Genomic DNA, 20,147 nt, shown 5'->3' with positions numbered 1-20,147 from the left:
TAAGGGGTTAAATAGCTAATGGATGAACGCTCATTTGGTCAGCCGCTATCTCTCCCCGACACAGTTGATGAAGCCATAATTTTGTTTTGAATCGGTAGAGAAAGTCGATGCCAGCTTATAAAGCGCTAGAATTCAACCTGGACGATCCTTCTTTCCCCTTACATCATCTTATGGGGGAAAATCAAGTGCACCCCCGCCCACAACACATTAGTAAGTCAACCAGATTTGGACAACTTTAATGTGCATTGGGAGACTTTAGGAAGACTGCAGGCAGGGTCAGGCCACACAGGGTTTAATCATCTGCAACCACTGAAACACAGAATCTGAATACATAATATGGTAAGATATTTTTAAGATTATTTGCAAAGTTGCTTTTTTCCATTTTAGAGGATTGTAAAATTGCACATAGCTTTTTAAGTAATATTTTATTTATATTATTGCAGGTTTGAGAACTAAAATAGCATAACAATATAAAAATGTCAACATGCAGTAGTCCTGTGTATACAAGTACTTACACCGTTCACTGCCTCTATTTGTAATGAAAGCTTGTAAAACAGTAAAAACATCACATATTGATAGGATGGCAACACACAATTATAGCATAAACACTATAATAATAATAAATTTTATTTCTATAGCGCTGACATATTCTGCAGCGCTTTACATTTCAGAGGGGACATGTAGAATAAGAAAGATCAGCCGACAACCACCCCTTTCAATGCTTTTTAGGCTACGTTCACACGTAGCGGAAATTACCGCGAGAATCCCGGATTCCATTCCGTGGGAAAATCACATTTTAAATTCCCGTGGAAAAACTAGCATTTTGCAAGCGTAATTAGCTTGCAGAATGCTAGCGTTTTCCAAGCGATCTGGAGCATCGCTTGGAGAACTGATTGACAGGTTGGTCACACTCGTCTAACATAGTGTTTGACGAGTGTGACCAACTTTTTACTATTGAGGCCGCCTATGCGGCATCAATAGTAAAACATAGGATGTAAAAAAATTAATTAAAAAAATATTATTCTCACCTTCCGGCGTCCTGCGCAGCCTTCCCGCCTCTCTCCACGCTCCCGATCCCAGTAATCTTTTGCGAGAATGACTGCGATGACGTCTGTTCTCGAGGGATCACGACGTCTCGCGGTCATTCGCCATGTCGTCGCGCGAATGACCCCGAGACTTCATGATCCCGCGTCATCGCGGTCATTCTCGCAAAGGATTACTGGGACCGGGAGCATGGAGAGAGGCGGGAATGCGGCGTTGGATGCCGGAAGGTGAGAATAACAATATTTTTTATTTTAAATTCTATTTTATACAGGGATATGGTGCCCAGAGCCCGGAGGACAGTCTCCTCTCCTCCGGACCGTGGGTACCATCCGCAAATGTTCTGCTTACTTTTCACATGGTGGGCACAGCCACATGCGGAAAGTAAACAGAACAATGCATTCCTATGGGTGTGGGATCGCCGCGATTCCGCTAAATTAATGAGAATGCTGCGTTATTTACCGTGAAGCGATTCCGCCGCGGTAAAAACCACAGCATTAGCACAGCATTGCGGAATGCATATTTTTCGCGGCAAAATCGCGCGTTTAAAACCGCCGCGAAAACGAAAAAAAAAAACGCGACGTGTGAACTCAGCCTTAAGGTCTCCATACACAGAACCCAACGCCCATGATGTGTATGGCGGCTTCCTGACTCTCAAGTCACATGATGTCGACGCAAATTAGGATTGGCCAGGTGAAATTAAAAAAGCCCAATATGTTTATTCTCCCTGGAGATAAGTGATCATCAGAGGTGTCTGGCTGCGGCTTTTCCCTCTCTGCCCAATAAAAATACATAAATGCTCTCTTGGCTTGAGTGTTCATGTGGATGAGGGAGTATGGAAAGGTGGCTGGCGACAGAACACTAAGTTTAAAAGGGTTGGACATGATCAAATCAAACATGCTCGACCCTTCCAGTGTTGGCGGAGAGCCAAGTCACGTCCCATAAACAATAGATGGTTTGGTTAATCCTTAAAACCAGTGCTGTGGAGTCTAAGGGCACTGTCACACATAGCGACTCACCAGCGATCCCAACAACGATATCAACGTGTCAGGATCGCTGGTGAGTCGCTATGTGATCGCTGGTGAGCTGTCAAACAGACAGCTTCACCAGCGATCAGGACCAGCGGCGTCGCTGTGTACTTTAGTTACCAGCGCGCTGATGCAGGGAGCTGGTAACTAAGGTACACATCGGGTTTCTAAGCACTGCCCGATGCTTAGAAACCCTGCGTTTACCTTAGTTACCAGCTGGTCTCCCGCCTGTCACACGCAGCGATGCGTGCTGGCCAGAGGGAGACCAGCGATCAAAAAAATGTCCAGGGCTTTCCAAGAGCGATACCGGCATGGGGGCCGGTTGCTGATCGCTGTCACACACAGCGATCTCTCTGGCGAGATCGCTGTTGCGTCACAAAACTTGTGCCTCAGCAGCGAGATCGCCATGTGTGACGGGGCCCTTAGGTGGTGTCCATTTTGGTGGAGTTGGTATAAAATATATAATAAATTGTGCTCAGTAGTTCAGTGCAGGATGTGCTATAATTTTTTTTTCATAAGAATTTGGGAAAGTTATGTTCTATAAATAAATGTCTGTTCTGTTCCCAGTCTCAGGATCTCGGCTTTTAATGGAGATGAATCTGTGCTGCACTTTATGTACATGCTCAGTAGTGACCAGTGCTGTGGAGTCATAGATGAGATGAATCTGTGCTGCACTTTATGTACATGCTCAGTAGTGAGGCAGTGCTGTGGGGTCGTAGATGAGATGAATCTGTGCTGCACTTTATGCACAGGCTCAGTAGTGACCGATGCTGTGGGGTTGTAGTTGAGAGCAATCTGTGCTGCACTTTATGTACATGCTCAGTAGTGACCAGTGCTGTGGGGTCGTAGTTGAGATGAATCTGTGCTGCACGTTATGCACATGCTCAGTAGTGACCAGTGCTGTGGAGTCGTAGTTGAGATGAATCTGTGCTGCCCTTTATGTACATGCTCAGTAGTGATCAGTGCTGTGGAGTCATAGATGAGATCAATCTGTGCTGCACTTTATGTACATGCTCAGTAGTGAGGCAGTGCTAGGGGGGGTCATAGATGAGATGAATCTGTGCTGCACTTTATTTACATGCTCAGTAGAGACCAGTGCTGTGGGGTCATAGTTGAGATGAATCTGTGCTGCACTTTATGTACATGCTCAGTAGTGACCAGTGCTGTGGAGTCATAGATGAGATGAATCTTTGCTGCACTTCGTGTACATGCTCAGTAGTGAGGCAGTGCTGGGGGGGTCATAGATGAGATGAATCTGTGCTGCACTTTATGTACATGCTCAGTAGTGACCAGTGCTGTGGAGTCGTAGTTGAGATGAATCTGTGCTGCACTTTATGTACATGCTCAGTAGTGACCAGTGCTGTCGAGTCGCAGATGAGATGAATCTGTGCTGCTCTTTATGCACATGCTCAGTAGTGACCAGTGCTGTGGAGTCGTAGTGGAGATGAATCTGCTGCACTTTATGTACATGCTCAGTAGTGACCAGTGCTGTGGAGTCGTAGTTGAGATGAATCTGTGCTGCCCTTTATGCACATGCTCAGTAGTGACCAGCGCTGGGGAGTCGTAGATGAGATGAATCTGTGCTGCACTTTATGTACATGCTCAATGCTCAGTATGCACATACTTTCTTAGAAAATGATCGAGTCATTATATTTGATCCTAATAACCAATGAAGGAATTATTGAGGAGCTAACCTGAAATATTCAGAATTCGAAAACATTGTTCTAGATGAAATGGAATTGGTCACATTACGTGATGAACTGACCACACTACTATGGTGGAAATTGGCATGAGATGACAGCCAACATTTAAATACTCAGCTGCTGAAGCGAGGTATTCACATAGTTCCCCCTCATTACATGGTTGGCGTGAAATGAATTATGCCAATAAAGTGATTTAAGGAGAGCAGCTTTATAAAATGGAACACAACCTCCATGTGTCTGTGTATAAATCAAGTCAGAACAGTCCAAGTGGTATCGTGGCCAGCACCTTCCTGGAGCTTATCCCAATAACACACATAATGGATTTTGTGTCTCTGAACTCATGGTTCTACAGTGCCTACAAGTAGTATTCAACCCCCTGCAGATTTAGCAGGTTTACACATTCGGAATTAACTTGGCATTGTGACATTTGGACTGTAGATCAGCCTGGAAGTGTGAAATGCACTGCAGCAAAAAGAATGTTATTTAATTTTTTTTTTTTTTAAATTGTGAAAAGTTTATTCAGAGGGTCATTTATTATTCAGCCCCTCAAACCACCAGAATTCTGTTTGGTTCCCCTAAAGTATTCAGAAGTATTTCAGGCACAAAGAACAATGAGCTTCACATGTTTGGATTAATTATCTCTTTTTCCAGCCTTTTCTGACTATTTAAGACCCTCCCCAAACTTGTGAACAGCACTCATACATGGTCAACATGGGAAAGACAAAGGAGCATTCCAAGGCCATCAGAGACAAGATCGTGGAGAGTCACAAGGCTGGCAAGGGGTACAAAACCCTTTTCAAGGAGTTGGGCCTACCTGTCTCCACTGTTGGGAGCATCATCCGGAAGTGGAAGGCTTATGGAACTACTGTTAGCCTTCCACGGCCTGGACAGCCTTTGAAAGTTTCCTCCCGTGCTGAGGCCAGGCTTGTCCGAAGAGTCAAGGCTAACCCAAGGACAACAAGGAAGGAGCTCCGGGAAGATCTCATGGCAGTGGGGACATTGGTTTCAGTCAATACCATAAGTAACGTACTCCACCGCAATGGTCTCCGTTCCAGACGAGCCCGTAAGGTACCTTTACTTTCAAAGCGTCATGTCAAGGCTCGTCTACAGTTTGCTCATGATCACTTGGAGGACTCTGAGACAGACTGGTTCAAGGTTCTCTGGTCTGATGAGACCAAGATCGAGATCTTTGGTGCCAACCACACACGTGACGTTTGGAGACTGGATGGCACTGCATACGACCCCAAGAATACCATCCCTACAGTCAAGCATGGTGGTGGCAGCATCATACTGTGGGGCTGTTTCTCAGCCAAGGGGCCTGGCCATCTGGTCCGCATCCATGGGAAGATGGATAGCACGGCCTACCTGGAGATTTTGGATAAGAACCTCCGCTCCTCCATCAAGGATCTTAAGATGGGTCGTCATTTCATCTTCCAACAAGACAACGACCCAAAGCACACAGCCAAGAAAACCAAGGCCTGGTTCAAGAGGCAAAAAATCAAGGTGTTGGAGTGGCCTAGTCAGTCTCCTGACCTTAACCCAATTGAAAACTTGTGGAAGGAGCTCAAGATTAAAGTCCACATGAGACACCCAAAGAACCTAGATAACTTGGAGAAGATCTGCATGGAGGAGTGGGCCAAGATAACTCCAGAGACCTGTGCCGGCCTGATCAGGTCTTATAAAAGACGATTATTTGCTGTAATTGCAAACAAGGGTTATTCCACAAAATATTAAACCTAGGGGTTGAATAATAATTGACCCACACTTGTATGTTTAAAATTTATTAAAATTTAACTGAGCAACATAACTTTTTGGTTTGTAAGATTTATGCATCTGTTAATAAATCCTGCTCTTGTGTGAAGTTTGAAGGCTCTAACTTATTTGCATCTTATCAAACCTGCTAAATCTGCAGGGGGTTGAATACTACTTGTAGGCACTGTATATAGGAAAAAACCCACAGTGATAGACAATTTGAGCATCAAGGCAGATGCGGAGGGTTTTTTCCCCCTCACTTGTTATAGAGCAGATCGAGCTGGAGATTCGGGACACTGGTAAGAAAAAAAATGTATTTTTCAGGCATCCAAACTCATCTTTAAACCAATATTTTGTCTCCACGGTCCGTAAACAATAGCTCAATATATCTAAATCTAAAATCTAAATCTAAATGTGATATCTAAATATCACATCTCAGAGAGACGAGTTTGGGAGTACAAATTTATGACGAACTTTGACACTCTCAGTGCTGGAATGAATGTGTCGCATGGATTTATGTCTTTTTACATCAATTAAGGAATTTCCTTTTAAAACCTTGCGGGGCAACACAGAACTAGACCCCAATCAGAGGACCATAAAACATCCAGACTCCTTATCTATGAACTGGTCCAATGTTTATATTTATGTTTCTCCCTCTCCCATATTGATAGTTCTGCTTCACGTCACTTGTCTTATCTATTGCATTTTTTCTAGGCTGTATTGTGCATAAATATGTGACTTCAGATTTTGTATTAGTCTAGCCTGATGAAGAGACCTGAGTAGTCTCGAAAGCTTGCAATGTGTTACCATCTTTTCAGTTAGCCATTAAAAGGTATCAACTACTGAGGACTCTCAATCCTGAATATTTTTCTATCCACTGGCTAACACGGTACAAAGATATGCATCTTTCCTGTATCAATATATCTAGTGTTTTCACGCTCACTACAGTGACACTGTCTAGAGAAATGGCTGGCAGTGCGTAGAGTGTCACATGATCAAATGACAAAAATACAACCCCAAAATTATGCTGGCAATGTTCTTAAAGGGAATCTGTCAGCGCGTTTTTGCTATCTCTTCTGAGGGCAGCATAAAGTAGGAGCAGAGACCCTGACTCCAGCAATGTATCACTTAGATTATTGGATGCAGATGGGATGATACAATCAGTTCTTAGATGTAGGATGGAGAAGAGCTGAGAAAGCTAACCCCACTCACCCCACAGCTTTCTGTCTATAGAGAGTGAGCTGCTTATCACAGGAGGGGGTGTGGCTGGGTGACTTGGCAGAAGGCTGCAAGTCAGGGCAATGATGAAGTCGTAGTGATAAAACCTTCATTGTAAGTAAACAACAGCACACAGCCTGAGAAGTAACACATCAATGTCTTAACCACTAACTCATATGGTCTTTTGGATACATGGCAAAAACCTGCTGACAGATTCCCTTTAATGTGAACTTTATTTAATGTTCTGTGTTTTGTGCAGTAGCTTTTCTTTCTTATTTGTAGGATTATATGGAAGATCTGATTTGGATATCGTGGTATAAACATGAACATCGTATGTAAACACAAGGGGGAGAACTCTAGAAAATAAGTACACCCCAAAGAATATAATCCCTAATTAAATCATACCATAGAACCACACAAGACACATAAGAGCTTACTGACATTTATTAATGTAAACTGTGTATCGAACAGGTTATGAATTCACATTGTGTAATATCTACAGGGCATATCTAGACACTCAAGAGACATGGACAGAGGTCAAAGTTCAAGAAAACAGCCCAACTCATATATTCGATACATTGGGTTTCCTTGTGAACTTTTAGCAATGCCGTCCTTTCTTCTTCATGTTCTCCGATGCTGAGCATTGCAGTACTGTCGCATTGTTAGTATTTTATTCAAAAAGATTGTCCGGGACTTTTACATTGATGTCTCATCTTTAGGATCGTAAAATGTCGATAACTTGGCAATGCAGAGTAATTTTCAAGATGAATAATTTTATTTAGTGCAGGCGATCCATAGAAATTTTCGTTATATTGACCTTCCATACTCAGTATAGCGGATTGCTAGAGGACTGAAGTATGAGGCGGTTTTATCCTTAGGATAGGTCAATATCTGATCAGTGGGGGTGCGACACCAGGCCCTCCCACCTATCAGCAGCTCCCGCCATCAGCCAGATTTGCCCAGTTTCATCAAAGCTATTCCAACCGCAACTGGGTACAGCACATCCGCTTCCAATTCTAATCAATAGGGGGCAGATAAGCAGTACCACGACACAGCCACGATAGCATTCACGATACCATTCAACTGAGCACTTTTATCCGGCACTGAAAACAGCTGATCGGAAGGGTCTCCTGGTGTCGTACCCCCACCAATCTGATCATAACCTGTCCTAAAAAGAGCCCAGCGATGTTAAGGTCCCGGATAACTCCTTTAAGAAAACCATAAAGAAGACTAACATAACTGGTCCCTTTTATTTTCCTGGTTTGCTTTTCAGAGCCTCTGGAATTAGAGAAGCACTCCTTCCATCACAGCATAGATCCTCTTAATATAGGAGGAATATTAAATGATTGGCCCCTGCCGTGAAGCACCGAGCATCTGTACTTTGTCATCACAGAATCACTATTCCAACAGAGTCACTTTAAAAGGACTGTCAGCACAGAATGACTTTCAAAACCAAGCACAGGCCCTTGTTGCGCCTATGGTGTGGCCAAACATTTGATTGCACCTTCCCACTTACTTGCTTGCCCTCCATCTCCACCATTCCTATTCTGTGATTGACAGTGCTGACTTTATAGAGCCAAAGAAGGGTGAAGATAGAGGGGAAACAAGTACTGTAGATGGGAACATGTAGCCAAAGAGGCTCTTTTAGCAACTCTGTCATGTTGAGCTGGGCACATGATGTAATAATAGTGGCTGCAGAGAGGTATTATGGTTTACTGCTTGTTGTGCAAGTTCCCAGCCTCACCTATGGTCTATCAGTGGTGTCCAGTCTCTTAGGGAGCCTAAATGTTGTGAATATCCACATTGTTCACTAGATTTTTATTCCACTATTTTTTGCTCCACTTTAGTTTTTGATTTTTTTTTTTCCCTTTATTGTTCAGTAGATGCGGGTCTGACGGGTCACTCAGCATTATATTTCACTTCATTTTATATATCAAACTCCCAAACTGGATTATTCGTTCACTACTGTTGGCGACGGTGAATTTCCAATTGATTGGTAAAGCTCCTTGAGAAGGTCATACAAAATCGACTAGTTATACTAGGAAGCAAGCAACACAAGGTTTTCTAGTGAACTTTTATATACTGTAGTAAAATGATGAACCTGTGACTACTATGGAAACAGAGTTTCACTACATGGTTTGGTTACATGGTAAAATCAGTCATATTAAAGCTTCTCATTCACTCACATAAATATTCTCAAACGTCTCCTTTTATACATGGGAAACGGCCTAGAAAATAGATTGTTTAGAAAATCTCACTTTAGATTTTGAGAATTGTGTGAATGAAATCCTGGGAAAGATTGTGAGAATCGTTTTTCCCCATATATTATAATGGAAAACTGCAATGTGGGGGGGGGGGGGGACCTGTTGACACCAACTCTCAATTCCTGCCCCTTCCACACTTACATCTTTGGCAAGCTATACATAAGGCATTTGGCACATGCAATGGAATTAAACCACTGCCCATCACATGTTCTTGGCCAATCTTTAACTCCAAGAAAGCCATGTGTGGTAGCATTACACAGCACCTTGTAGTTTATCCTTTAGAGAGGTTATCCACGACTAGGACAACCCTTTCGTAAACTAAATGTTCAGCCCCAATAAAATAATAAGGCCTGTACTCACCTCTCGTGCCAGCGCTGTTCCCACTGTGTCAGTACTCGCTATCTCCAGAGTTGTGATACCGGTGGTGCCCAATCAGTGATGGCGTCACTGTCTCAGCCTTCAACCAAATTGAACATGAAGAGGAAGCTGGGGATCAGCTGCAGCCTGGACTTCCTTTTCATGTTCAGTGTGTCTGTAGGCGGAGACAGAGACGCCAGTGCCTCATTCCACCACATCATAATCCCAGAACTGCGAGTGGTGACACCGCTGGAACGGAGAAAGCATAGAAGTATAGGCTTTATTATTTTATCAGGGTACTCAATGGTCTGGCCACACCATAGATGCACAGAGCGCCTGTGCTTAGCTTGCACAGTAATTTGTTTTGGCAGACTACCTGTATAGGAATTTAAGATGGCAAGGTGCAAAGTGATGGCATACCCTAGAAAGTGTAATACACCTAATGTTGAAACTGGCAAGAAAGACCATTTTGTCCTAGCAATCAGCAAGGGCTAAAGTGGCAAGTCATTAAAGCATGTCATGTCATTAAAGCAAAGTCATGTCATAAACCATCACAGTGATTGGTCACACACGGCCTAGCAAAGTTATACGTCATCAAGGTCTATAATGAAAGAACTAACACCATCCTTGTGAAATTCTGTAAAGTGGATCCATCAGGTCTCCTATTTTTTTTTTCCAAGCATTTAAGTAAAGCTTTTCATAACATGTAGTGTCTCTAACAGAAGTGATTATTTTATTTCTATATCGCCAACGTATTCTGCAGTGCAGTACAGGGATTGCTATAACTTGTATCCGTCCCTGTCCCAACCAGGGCCCACAATCTAAATTCAGTATGCTTCTGAAATGTGGGAAAAAAGACACCTAAATAAGTAGAACATACAGTATAGAAAACTGAGGAGCTTACGACTTTATAGTTTTTCCACCTTCATTCAGCAGGAATACTATGTCCTGCACACCCTAAATCCCCAAATACAGCGATTCCATAGCTCCCTCTATATACAGAGAAAGCCAAGTATTGCGCCAAACTATTTCCAGAAGTTTCTTAATCAATGAATGGAGCGAAGGTCAAGCTTGTGCCCCTCTGCTCCCTGCAAGATGAGGGGCAGAGTCCTGTTCTGACGATAGCTGGTGTCCCAGAATCACAACCTCTGCGATCAGTAAGTTGACCCATATTCTATGAATAAGAGATAAAGCAATATTCCCAAAATAGAAAGTTATCATAGAAAAATATATATGTCCCAAGTTTAGCTGTTCTCTATCCTATGCTGCATCCGACAAGATGGCATAGGAGCCGACAGATCCATAGCCGGTGAACCTAAAATCATGTTGCTCACTGCTATGGCCAGAAGCATACTTCTCTTCTAAATGTGTTATAAGTCCATACCCGGAGATTAGAAACTTGTTCAATATTAAGGACTCATGTCAAAGTACACTACTCAAAAAAAATAAAGGGAACACTAAAATACCACATCCTAGATATCTCTGAATGAAATATTCCAGTTGCAAATTTTTATTCATTGCATAGTGGAATGTGTTCAGAACAATAAAACAATTATCAATGTAAATCAAAATGAATATCCCATGGAGGTCTGAATTTGGAATGATACTCAATATCAAAGTGGAAAATCAAATTACAGGTTGATCCAACTTCAGTGGAAGTGCCTCATGACAACGAAAATATGCTCAGTATTGTGTATGACCTCCCTACAGTACAACACCTGGGCATGCTCCTGATGAGGCGGCGGATGGTCTCCTGAGGGATCTCCTCCCAGACCTCGACTAAACCGCCAACTCCTGACAGTCTGTGGTGCAACGTGACAATGATGGATGGAGCGAGACATGATGTCCCAGATGTGCTCAATCAGATTCAGGTCTGGGGAACGGGCGGGCCAGTCCATAGCTTCAATGCCTTCATCTTGCAGGAACTGCTGACACACTCTAGCCACATGAGGTCTGGTATTGTCCTGCATTAGGAGAAACCCAGGGCCAACTGCAACAGCATATGGTCTCACCTAGTGACAGTCAGGCTACCTCTGGCGAGCACATGGAGGGCTGTGCGGCCCTCCAAAGAAATGCCAACCCACACCATTACTGACCCACTGCCAAACCGGTCATGATGAAAGATGTTGCAGGTAGCAGATCGCTCCCCACGGCTTCTCCAGACTCTGTCACATGTGCTCAGTGTGAACCGGCTTTCATCTGCTGTGAAGAGCACAGGGCGCCAGTGGTGAATTTGCCAATCCTGATGTTTTGTGGCAAATGCCAAGCGTTCTGCAGGGTGTTGGGCTGTGAGCACAACACTCATCTATGGATGTCAGGCCCTCAGACCATCCTCATGGAATCGGTTTCTAACCGTTTATGCAGACAAACGCACATTTGTGGCCTGCTGGAGGTCATTTTGCAGGGCTCTGGCAGTGCTCCTCCTGTTCCTCATTGCACAAAGGCAGAGGTTGCAGTCCTGCTGCTGGGTTGTTGCCCTCCTACAGCCTCCTCCACGTCTCGTGGTGTACTGGCCTGTCTTCTGGTAGCACCTCCAGCCTCTGGCCACTACGTTGACAGACACAGCAAACCTTGCCACAGCTCGCATTGATGTGCCATCCTGGATGAGCTGCACTACCTGAGCCACTTGTGTGGGTTGTAGAGTCCGTCTCATGCTACCACGAGTGTGAAAGCCCAACCAACATTCAAAAGTGACCAAAACATCAGCCAGAAAACATTGGTACTGAGATGTGGTCTGAGGTCCCCACCTGCAGAACCACTCCTTTTATTGAGGGCGTCTTGAAAATTGCCAATAATTTCCATTTGTTGTCTATTCCATTTGCACAACAGCATGTGAAATTGATTGTCAATCAGTGTTGCTTCCTAGGTGGACAATTTGATTTCACATAAGTTTGATATACTTGGAGATATATTCTGTTGTTAAGTGTTCCCTTTATTTTTTTTTGAGCAGTGTATATGGGCAGCAGGGTGGCTCAGCAGTTAGCACTGTTTTGCAGCGTTGAGGTCAAATCCCACCAGGGACAACATCTGCAAGGAGTTTGTTTGCTCTTCCCCCTTGTTTGCATGGGTTTCCTCCAGGTTCCAAAGACATACTGCTGGGGAATCTAGATTGTGAGCCCCAATGGGGACAGCGGTGAAAATGTCTAAGGCGCTGTATCATTAATGGCACTATATAAATGAGTAAAATAAATTTACTAGCAGATGTGACTGGTTGTTATAGGAAGACTGTATGTAGGTCTGTGCTTAAATAAATCACACCAAGCCAGCTACTCCTTTATTGAGAGATTCAGGATCATTTACATCAGGGAGACTTTATGAGTCTTGTGTCAGCTTTCTATTGCGTTACGGCTAAATCAATAGATGTCCTTTTAATTTAGAGTAATGCACATACATACAGGACAATACATCAATATGACTGTGGGGATTAGAAGGTCAAGTTATGATTCACAGACAGATCATTACACAGATTAGACAATGGGGAAAAAAACAATTTGAAAATTAAATCACACAAACAAGACTAGAAATTCTGAAAACCAGCAAGTGTCAGTGTTTATAAAAATTAAAAAAAAAAAACAGCAACCAGCACAGCAAGTTCAATTTGGTGTCAGGGTGGTCTCTCACACTCTAAAATACCATATAAACTGAAATACCTGACAAATTTATTCTTCAAATAAAACTATTTCTATTTGAAGAATACATTTCCTGGGTGTTTCAATTTATATGAAACCATTGGGTATCATACACAAGTCCCTTTAACCCCTTCACTACCAAGGGTGGTTTGCACGTTAACTACCGGGCCAATTTTTACAATTCTGACCACTGTACCTTTATGAGGTCATAACTCTGGAACGCTTTCATGGATCCTGGTGATTCTGACATTGTTTTCTCGTGACATATTGTACTTCATGTTAGTGGTAAAATTGCATTCAAATAACTTGCGTTTATTTGTGAAAAAAACGGAAATTTGGCGAAAATTTTGAAAATTTCGCAATTTTCCAACTTTGAATTTTTATGCCCTTAAATCACAGCGATACGGCACACAAAAAACTTAATACATAACATTTCCCACATGTTTACTTTACATCAGCACAATTTTGCAACCAAAATTTTTTTTTGCTAGGAAGTTATAAGGGTTAAAAATTGACCAGCGATTTCTCATTTTTGCAACACCATTTTATTTTTAGGGACCACTTCACATTTGAAGCCACTTTGAGGGGTCTATATGATAGAAAATACCCAAAAGTGACACCATTCTAAAAACTGCACCCCTCAAGGTGCTTAAAACCACATTCAAGAAGTTTATTAACCCTTTAGGTGCGTCACAGGAATTTTTTGAATATTAAAAAAAAAATGAACATTTAACTTTTTTTCACAAAAAAAATACTTCAGGTTCAATTTTCTTTATTTTACCAAGGGTAACAGGAGAAATTGGACTGCAAAAGTTATTGTGCAATTTGTCCTGACTACGCTGATACCTGATATGTGGGGGGGAACCACTGTTTCGGCGCATGGCAGAGCTCAGAATGGAAGGAGCGCCGTTTGACTTTTTCAATGCAAAATTGGCTGGAATTCAGATCGGACGCCATGTCACGTTTGGCGAGCCCCTGATGTACCTAAACAGTGGAAACCCCCCCAAGTGACCCCATTTTGGAAACTAGACCCCCCAAGGAACTTATCTAGATATGTGGTGAGAACTTTGAACCCACAAGGGCTTCACAGAAGTTTATAACGTACAGCGGTACAATTAAAAAATCATATTTTTTCCACAAAAATGATCTTTTCACCCACAATTTTTATTTTTCCAAGGGTAACAGGACCCTAAAAGTTATTGTGCAATTTGTCCTGAGTACGCTGATACCCCATATGTGGGTGTAAATGACTATTTGGGCGCATAGCAGAGCTCGGAAGGGAAGCAGCGCCATTTGACGTTTTTGGCTAGAATTGAGATCGGACACCATGTCGCGATTGGAAAACCCCTGATGTACCAAAACAGTGGAAACCCCCCACAAATGACACCATTTTGGAATCTAGACCCCCCAAGGAACTTATCTAGATGTGTGGTGAGAACTTTGAACCCCCAAGGGCTTCACAGAAGTTTATAACGTACAGCAGTACAATTAAAAAATCATATTTTTTCCACAAAAATGATCTTTTCACCCTCAATTCTTATTTTTCCAAAAGTAACAGGACCCTAAAAGATATTGTGCAATTTATCCTGAGTACGCTGATACCCCACATGTGGGTGTAAACCACTATTTGGGCGTATGGCAGAGCTCGGAAGGGAAGCAGCGCCATTTGACGTTTTTGGCTGGAATTGAGATCGGACACCATGTCGCATTAGGAAAGCCCCTGATGTACCAAAACAGTAGAAACCCCCCACAAATGACACCATTTTGGAAACTAGACCCCTCAAGGAACTTATCTAGATGTGTGGTGAGCACTTTGAACCCCCCAGTGCTTCACTGAAGTTTATAACGTCCGGGCGTGAAAATAAAAAAATCGTATTTTTTCCACAAACATGATCTTTTAGTCCCCATTTTTTTATTTTCCCAAGGGTAACAGGAGAAATTGGACCCCAAAAGTTGTTGTCCAATTTGTGCTGAGTACGCTGATACCTCATATGTGGGAGAAAACTACTGTATGGGCACACGTCAGGGCTCGGAAGGGAAGTAGTGACGTTTTGGAATGCAGACTTTGATGGAATGATCTGCGAGTGTCATGTTGCGTTTGGAGAGCCCCTGATGTACCTAAACAGTGGAAACCCCCCACAAGTGACCCCATTTTGGAAACTAGACCCCCTAATGAACTTATCTAGATGTGTGGTGAGCACTTTGAACCCCCCAGTGCTTCACAGAAGTTTATAACGACCGGGCGTGAAAATAAAAAAATCGTATTTTTTCCACAAACATGATCTTTTAGTCCCCATTTTTTTATTTTCCCAAGGGTAACAGGAGAAATTGGACCCCAAAAGTTGTTGTCCAATTTGTCCTGAGTACGCTGATACCTCATATGTGGGAGAAAACTACTGTATGGGCACACGTCGGGGCTCGGAAGGGAAGTAGTGACGTTTTGGAATGCAGACTTTGATGGAATGGTCTGCGGGTGTCATGTTGCGTTTGGAGAGCCCCTGATGTACCTAAACAGTGGAAACCCCCCACAAGTGACCCCATTTTGGAAACTAGACCCCCTAATGAACTTATCTAGATGTGTGGTGAGCACTTTGAACCCCCCAGTGCTTCACAGAAGTTTATAACGACCGGGCGTGAAAATAAAAATATCGTATTTTTTCAACAAACATCATCTTTTAGTCCCCATTTTTTTTATTTTCCCAAGGGTAACAGGAGAAATTGGACCCCAAAAGTTGTTGTCCAATTTGTCCTGAGTACGCTGATATCTCATATGTGGGAGAAAACTACTGTATGGGCACACGTCGGGGCTCGGAAGGGAAGTAGTGACGTTTTGGAATGCAGACTTTGATGGATTGGTATGCGGGTGTCATGTGCATTTGGAGAGCCCCTGATGTACCTAAACTATTGAAACTCCCCACAAGTGACCCCATTTTGGAAACTAGACCCCCCACGGAGCTTATCTAGATGTGTGGAGAGCACTTTGAACCCCCAAGTGCTTCACAGAAGTTTATAACGCCTGGGCGTGAAAATAAAAAAAACATTTTTTTCCGCAAAATTATATTTTTGCCCCCAATTTTTTATTTTCCTAAGGGTAACAGGAGAAATTGGACCCCAAAAGTTGTTGTCCAATTTGTCCTGAGTACGCTGATATCTCATATGTGGGAGAAAACTACTGTATGGGCACACGTCGGGGCTCGGAAGGGAAGTAGTGACGTTTTGGAATGCAGACTTTGATGGATTGGTATGCGGGTGTCATGTGCATTTGGAGAGCCCCTGATGTACCTAAACTATTGAAACTCCCCACAAGTGACCCCATTTTGGAAACTAGACCCCCCACGGAGCTTATCTAGATGTGTGGAGAGCACTTTGAACCCCCAAGTGCTTCACAGAAGTTTATAACGCCTGGGCGTGAAAATAAAAAAAACATTTTTTTCCGCAAAATTATATTTTTGCCCCCAATTTTTTATTTTCCTAAGGGTAACAGGAGAAATTGGACCCCAAAAGTTGTTTTGTAATTTGTCCTGAGTAGGCTGATACCCTACATGTGGGGGTAAAACACTGTTTGGGCACATGGCAGAGCTTGGAAGGGAAGGAGCACCATTTGACTTTTTCAACGCAGAATTGGCTGGAATTGAGATCAGACGCCATGTTGCCTTTGGAGAGCACCTGATGTGCCCAAACAGTGGAAACCCCCAATTATAACTCCAACCCTAACCTCAACACACCCCTAACCCTAATCTGAGCCCTATCCCTAACCCTATCCCTAACCCTAACCCTAGCCCTAACCCTAACCCTAGCCTTAACCCTAGCCCTAACCCTAGCCCTAACCCTAGCCCTAACCCTAGCGGGAAAATGGAAATAAATACATTTTCTTTTAGTTTTATTATTTTTCCCTAACTAAGGGGGTGATAACGGGGGGTTTGATTTACTATTTATGGCGGTTTTTATGTTTGGCGGCTGTCGCACGCTAAAAGACACTTTTTATTGTAAAAATAGTTTTTGCATCACCACATATTGTGAGCTATAATTTTTCCATATTTTGACCCACCGAGTCATGTGAGGTCTTATTTTTTGCGGGACGAGTTGTCGTTTTTATTGGTACCATTTTCGGGCACATGACATTTTTTGATCGCTTTTTATTCCGATTTTTGGGATGCAGAATGAACAAAAACCAGCTTTTCATGAATTTCTTTTGGGGGGTGCGTTTACACCGTTCCGCGTGCGGTAAAATTAATAACGCGTTTTTATTCTTCGGGTCAGTACGGTTACAGCGATACCTCATTTAGGTCTTTTTTTATGTTTTGTCGGTTTTTTGCAATGAAAACAATTTTATATAAAAAATAATTATTTTTGTATCGCTTTATTCTGCGAGCTATAACTTTTTTATTTTTTTGCGGATGATGCTGTATGGTGGCTCGTTTTTTGCGGGACAAGATGACGTTTTCAGCGGTACCATGGATATTTATATGCGTCTTTTTGATCGCGCGTTATTACACTTTTTGTTCGGTGGTATGATAATAAATCATTATTTTTTGCTTCGTTTTTTATTTTTATTTTTTAAGGGGTTCGCTAAAGGGGTTAACTAATGGGACAGTTTTATAGGGCAGGTCATTACGGACGCGGCGATACCAAATATGTGTACTTTTATTGTTTTGTTTTTTTTTTATTTTCAAAAAATGGATTTATTGGGGAATATTTTTTTTTTTTTTAACTAATTTATTTAGCGATTTTTTTTAAATTATTTTTAACACTTTTTTTTTTTTTTTTTTTACTTTATTACCTTGTCCCAGGTGGGACATCACTGTCCTGTGACAGATCGCTGATCTGTCACATCACAGATCACTGTGACAGATCAGCGATCTGTCACAGGCACTGCTGCAGACTTCCTCATGCCTGCGCTTTGCAGGCACTGAGGAAGCCAGCTTCCTCAGGCCCCCGTCGCCATCTTGGATTCGGGGGCCTGGAGGAAGGGAGTCCCCCGCAGCAGCGCTGCACATTGCGCTGCCGTGGGGGGCTCAGGGAAGCAAGGAGGGAGCCCCCTCCCTGCCGATGCTTCCCTTTAACCCCCGGTACACCGCGATCGCGTTTGATCGCGGTGTGCAAGGGGTTAACGTGTCGGGGGCGGTCCGTGACCGCCCCTGACACATTGTGCCGGGTGTCAGCTATGATAATTAGCTGACACTCGGCCGCGATCAGCGGCGCTCACCACGTGGGCGCCGCTGATCGCGATGACGTAATATTCCGTCCATGGTAATTAGGTCCATGGTCACATGGACGGAATATTACGTCAATTGTAGGTAAGGGGTTAAAAGAGGTTTTCGCAAAAGTGTAAGTTATCCTATATCCGATGGAATGTGGATTACTTGCTGATCTTTGGGGGTCGCAGCAATTCATGCTGGACCTCTCTTCCATTCATTGTCTATGAGACTGCTGGACAAAGCCAAGTACACAGCGACAGCTACTTCTGGAGCTCCATTAAACACAAGGCTCTGCAGAGCCCACTTCTCTGCATCACTGGCACCGCCAATGATCAGAACATTATCCTCTATCCTATGGATAAAGGGAGAATTTGCAATTTTGGGAATAACCCTTTAATTAAAATAGAAACCTTGCACAACACTTGCTGTGGCTTTGGGTGCCTGCCTTGGTATCTGTACAAAACCTTCTGTAATATCTTTATTTAAAGGGGTGAGAGTCAACAGGAAAAGGAAGCTTTGTAACCCCAAAACCCAAGTGTTCATTAAAATAAAAAAAATCCAGAGACAAAACACAGTAACATACATGACAACTGAAGTGTGCCGCTCTGACCTGTTGCTTGCAGTAGGCTTAGTCTAAACAGGTAGGCTATAGGGCTCCACTTCCCAGGATTGCAAAATAAATCGTACAACCTTGAGGTTTAGACTGGGGTTCAGACTTGTGAGGAACTCGGACGAGTCTCGCACGCCAATACCCGGCATTCGGATCAGAGTGTTCAGCTGCACAGAAATACATGCAGCTCAATGCTACGATCCTAGTGCCGGCGGCAGTGCCAGGTATTGACGCGCGAGACTTGTCCGAATTTCTTGCAAGTCTGACCCCAAGGACACCTCTCGGGTGAACAATTTTCTGAGCAAGAGCCGGCCAGGTTCTGGGCTAGATTCCTACGATGAGTACTTGGAGAGTTTTTGATGCTGTACATTTTCTGCACCTAGGCTACTTGCGTTTTAATCGCCTTTCTAACTCAGCGGTTTTGGTCTCTTGCTGACGTGTCACGTTTTAAATTAAGCTGTTTTGTTTTTTTACTTTTAGTATTTGGATTTGCCAAAACTTTATTGATACAGTCATATACAGATCACATGTGTATTTTAGTCAGTTACCTATAGCAGAAATGCATTAAAAACGTGGTTTTGACCTATGGATTTTCCGTATAAAATGCAATTCTATATGCAAAATCTGCACAGAGAACTCCGTGTACCCACAAGAGAAATTGACATGTTGTGGAGTTCAAAAACACACCGCAGGTCAGTTTACACAGAGTAAACTGACCTGCGGTGTGTTGTAAACTCACTTGTGGTATGTTTTTGAACTCCACAACATGTCAATGTCTCTTGTGGGTACACGGAGTTCTCTGCGCAGATTTTGCACATAGAATTGCATTCTATGCGGAAAATCCATAGGGGGAAAAAAAAAAAAAAAAATCACAGTTGGCATCAGATTTCTACAAATCCCATCCACTTTGATGGAACTGTAAGACGCTGAGTTTGTGGGTGTTTTTTTGCACAGTGAAGTTTGCAGCATCAAAAACTCATCATGAGAACTTATAGCCCAAAATTAGTGTCCATCCTCAATAAGGCCAAATTCACATCGATAAAGTGTTCAAGGTATCTATTGGAATGCAGAAGAAAAAAAAAATCAAACAAACAGGATTTCAATGGAGACAAAAGTAACTGAACACTCTCTGGCCTCCGTTTTAGAATCATAGAAGCATAGAGTTGGAAGGGACCTCCTGGGCCATCTGGTCCAACCCCCTGCTCAAAGCAGGATTCGCTAAATCATCCCAGTCAGATGTCTGTCCAGCCTCTGTTTGAAGACTTCCATTGAAGGAGAACTCACAACTTCTCTTGGCAGCCTGTTCCACTCATTGATCACTCTGTCAACAAGTTTTTTCTAATATCT

The 20,147-nt window shown here is 43.0% G+C and overlaps 1 protein-coding gene across 3 annotated transcripts in view; it reads right to left on the bottom strand.

Moving 5' to 3' along the window:
- SLC11A2 (solute carrier family 11 member 2) overlaps positions 1-20,147 on the bottom strand; it is a 119,559-nt gene that overhangs the window by 4,648 nt on the left and 94,764 nt on the right. For 2 of the 3 annotated variants that reach the window (XM_073576750.1, XM_073576752.1), the window contains exon 17: positions 516-545. In XM_073576750.1, coding sequence (XP_073432851.1) covers positions 516-545 — 30 coding nt within the window. Of the gene's footprint in view, positions 1-515; positions 546-19,832; positions 19,857-20,147 lie in introns of those variants that run through there. The other variant, XM_073576751.1, reaches the window with a different exon arrangement.

Source organism: Dendrobates tinctorius, unplaced genomic scaffold, assembly GCF_039654945.1.
Source record: "Dendrobates tinctorius isolate UK_male_01 unplaced genomic scaffold, ASM3965494v1 ptg000051l, whole genome shotgun sequence".
Lineage (NCBI taxonomy): Eukaryota > Metazoa > Chordata > Amphibia > Anura > Dendrobatidae > Dendrobates > Dendrobates tinctorius.
Note: the sequence above shows the minus strand (reverse complement) of the source record. Positions and strands in the feature narration are given on the sequence as shown.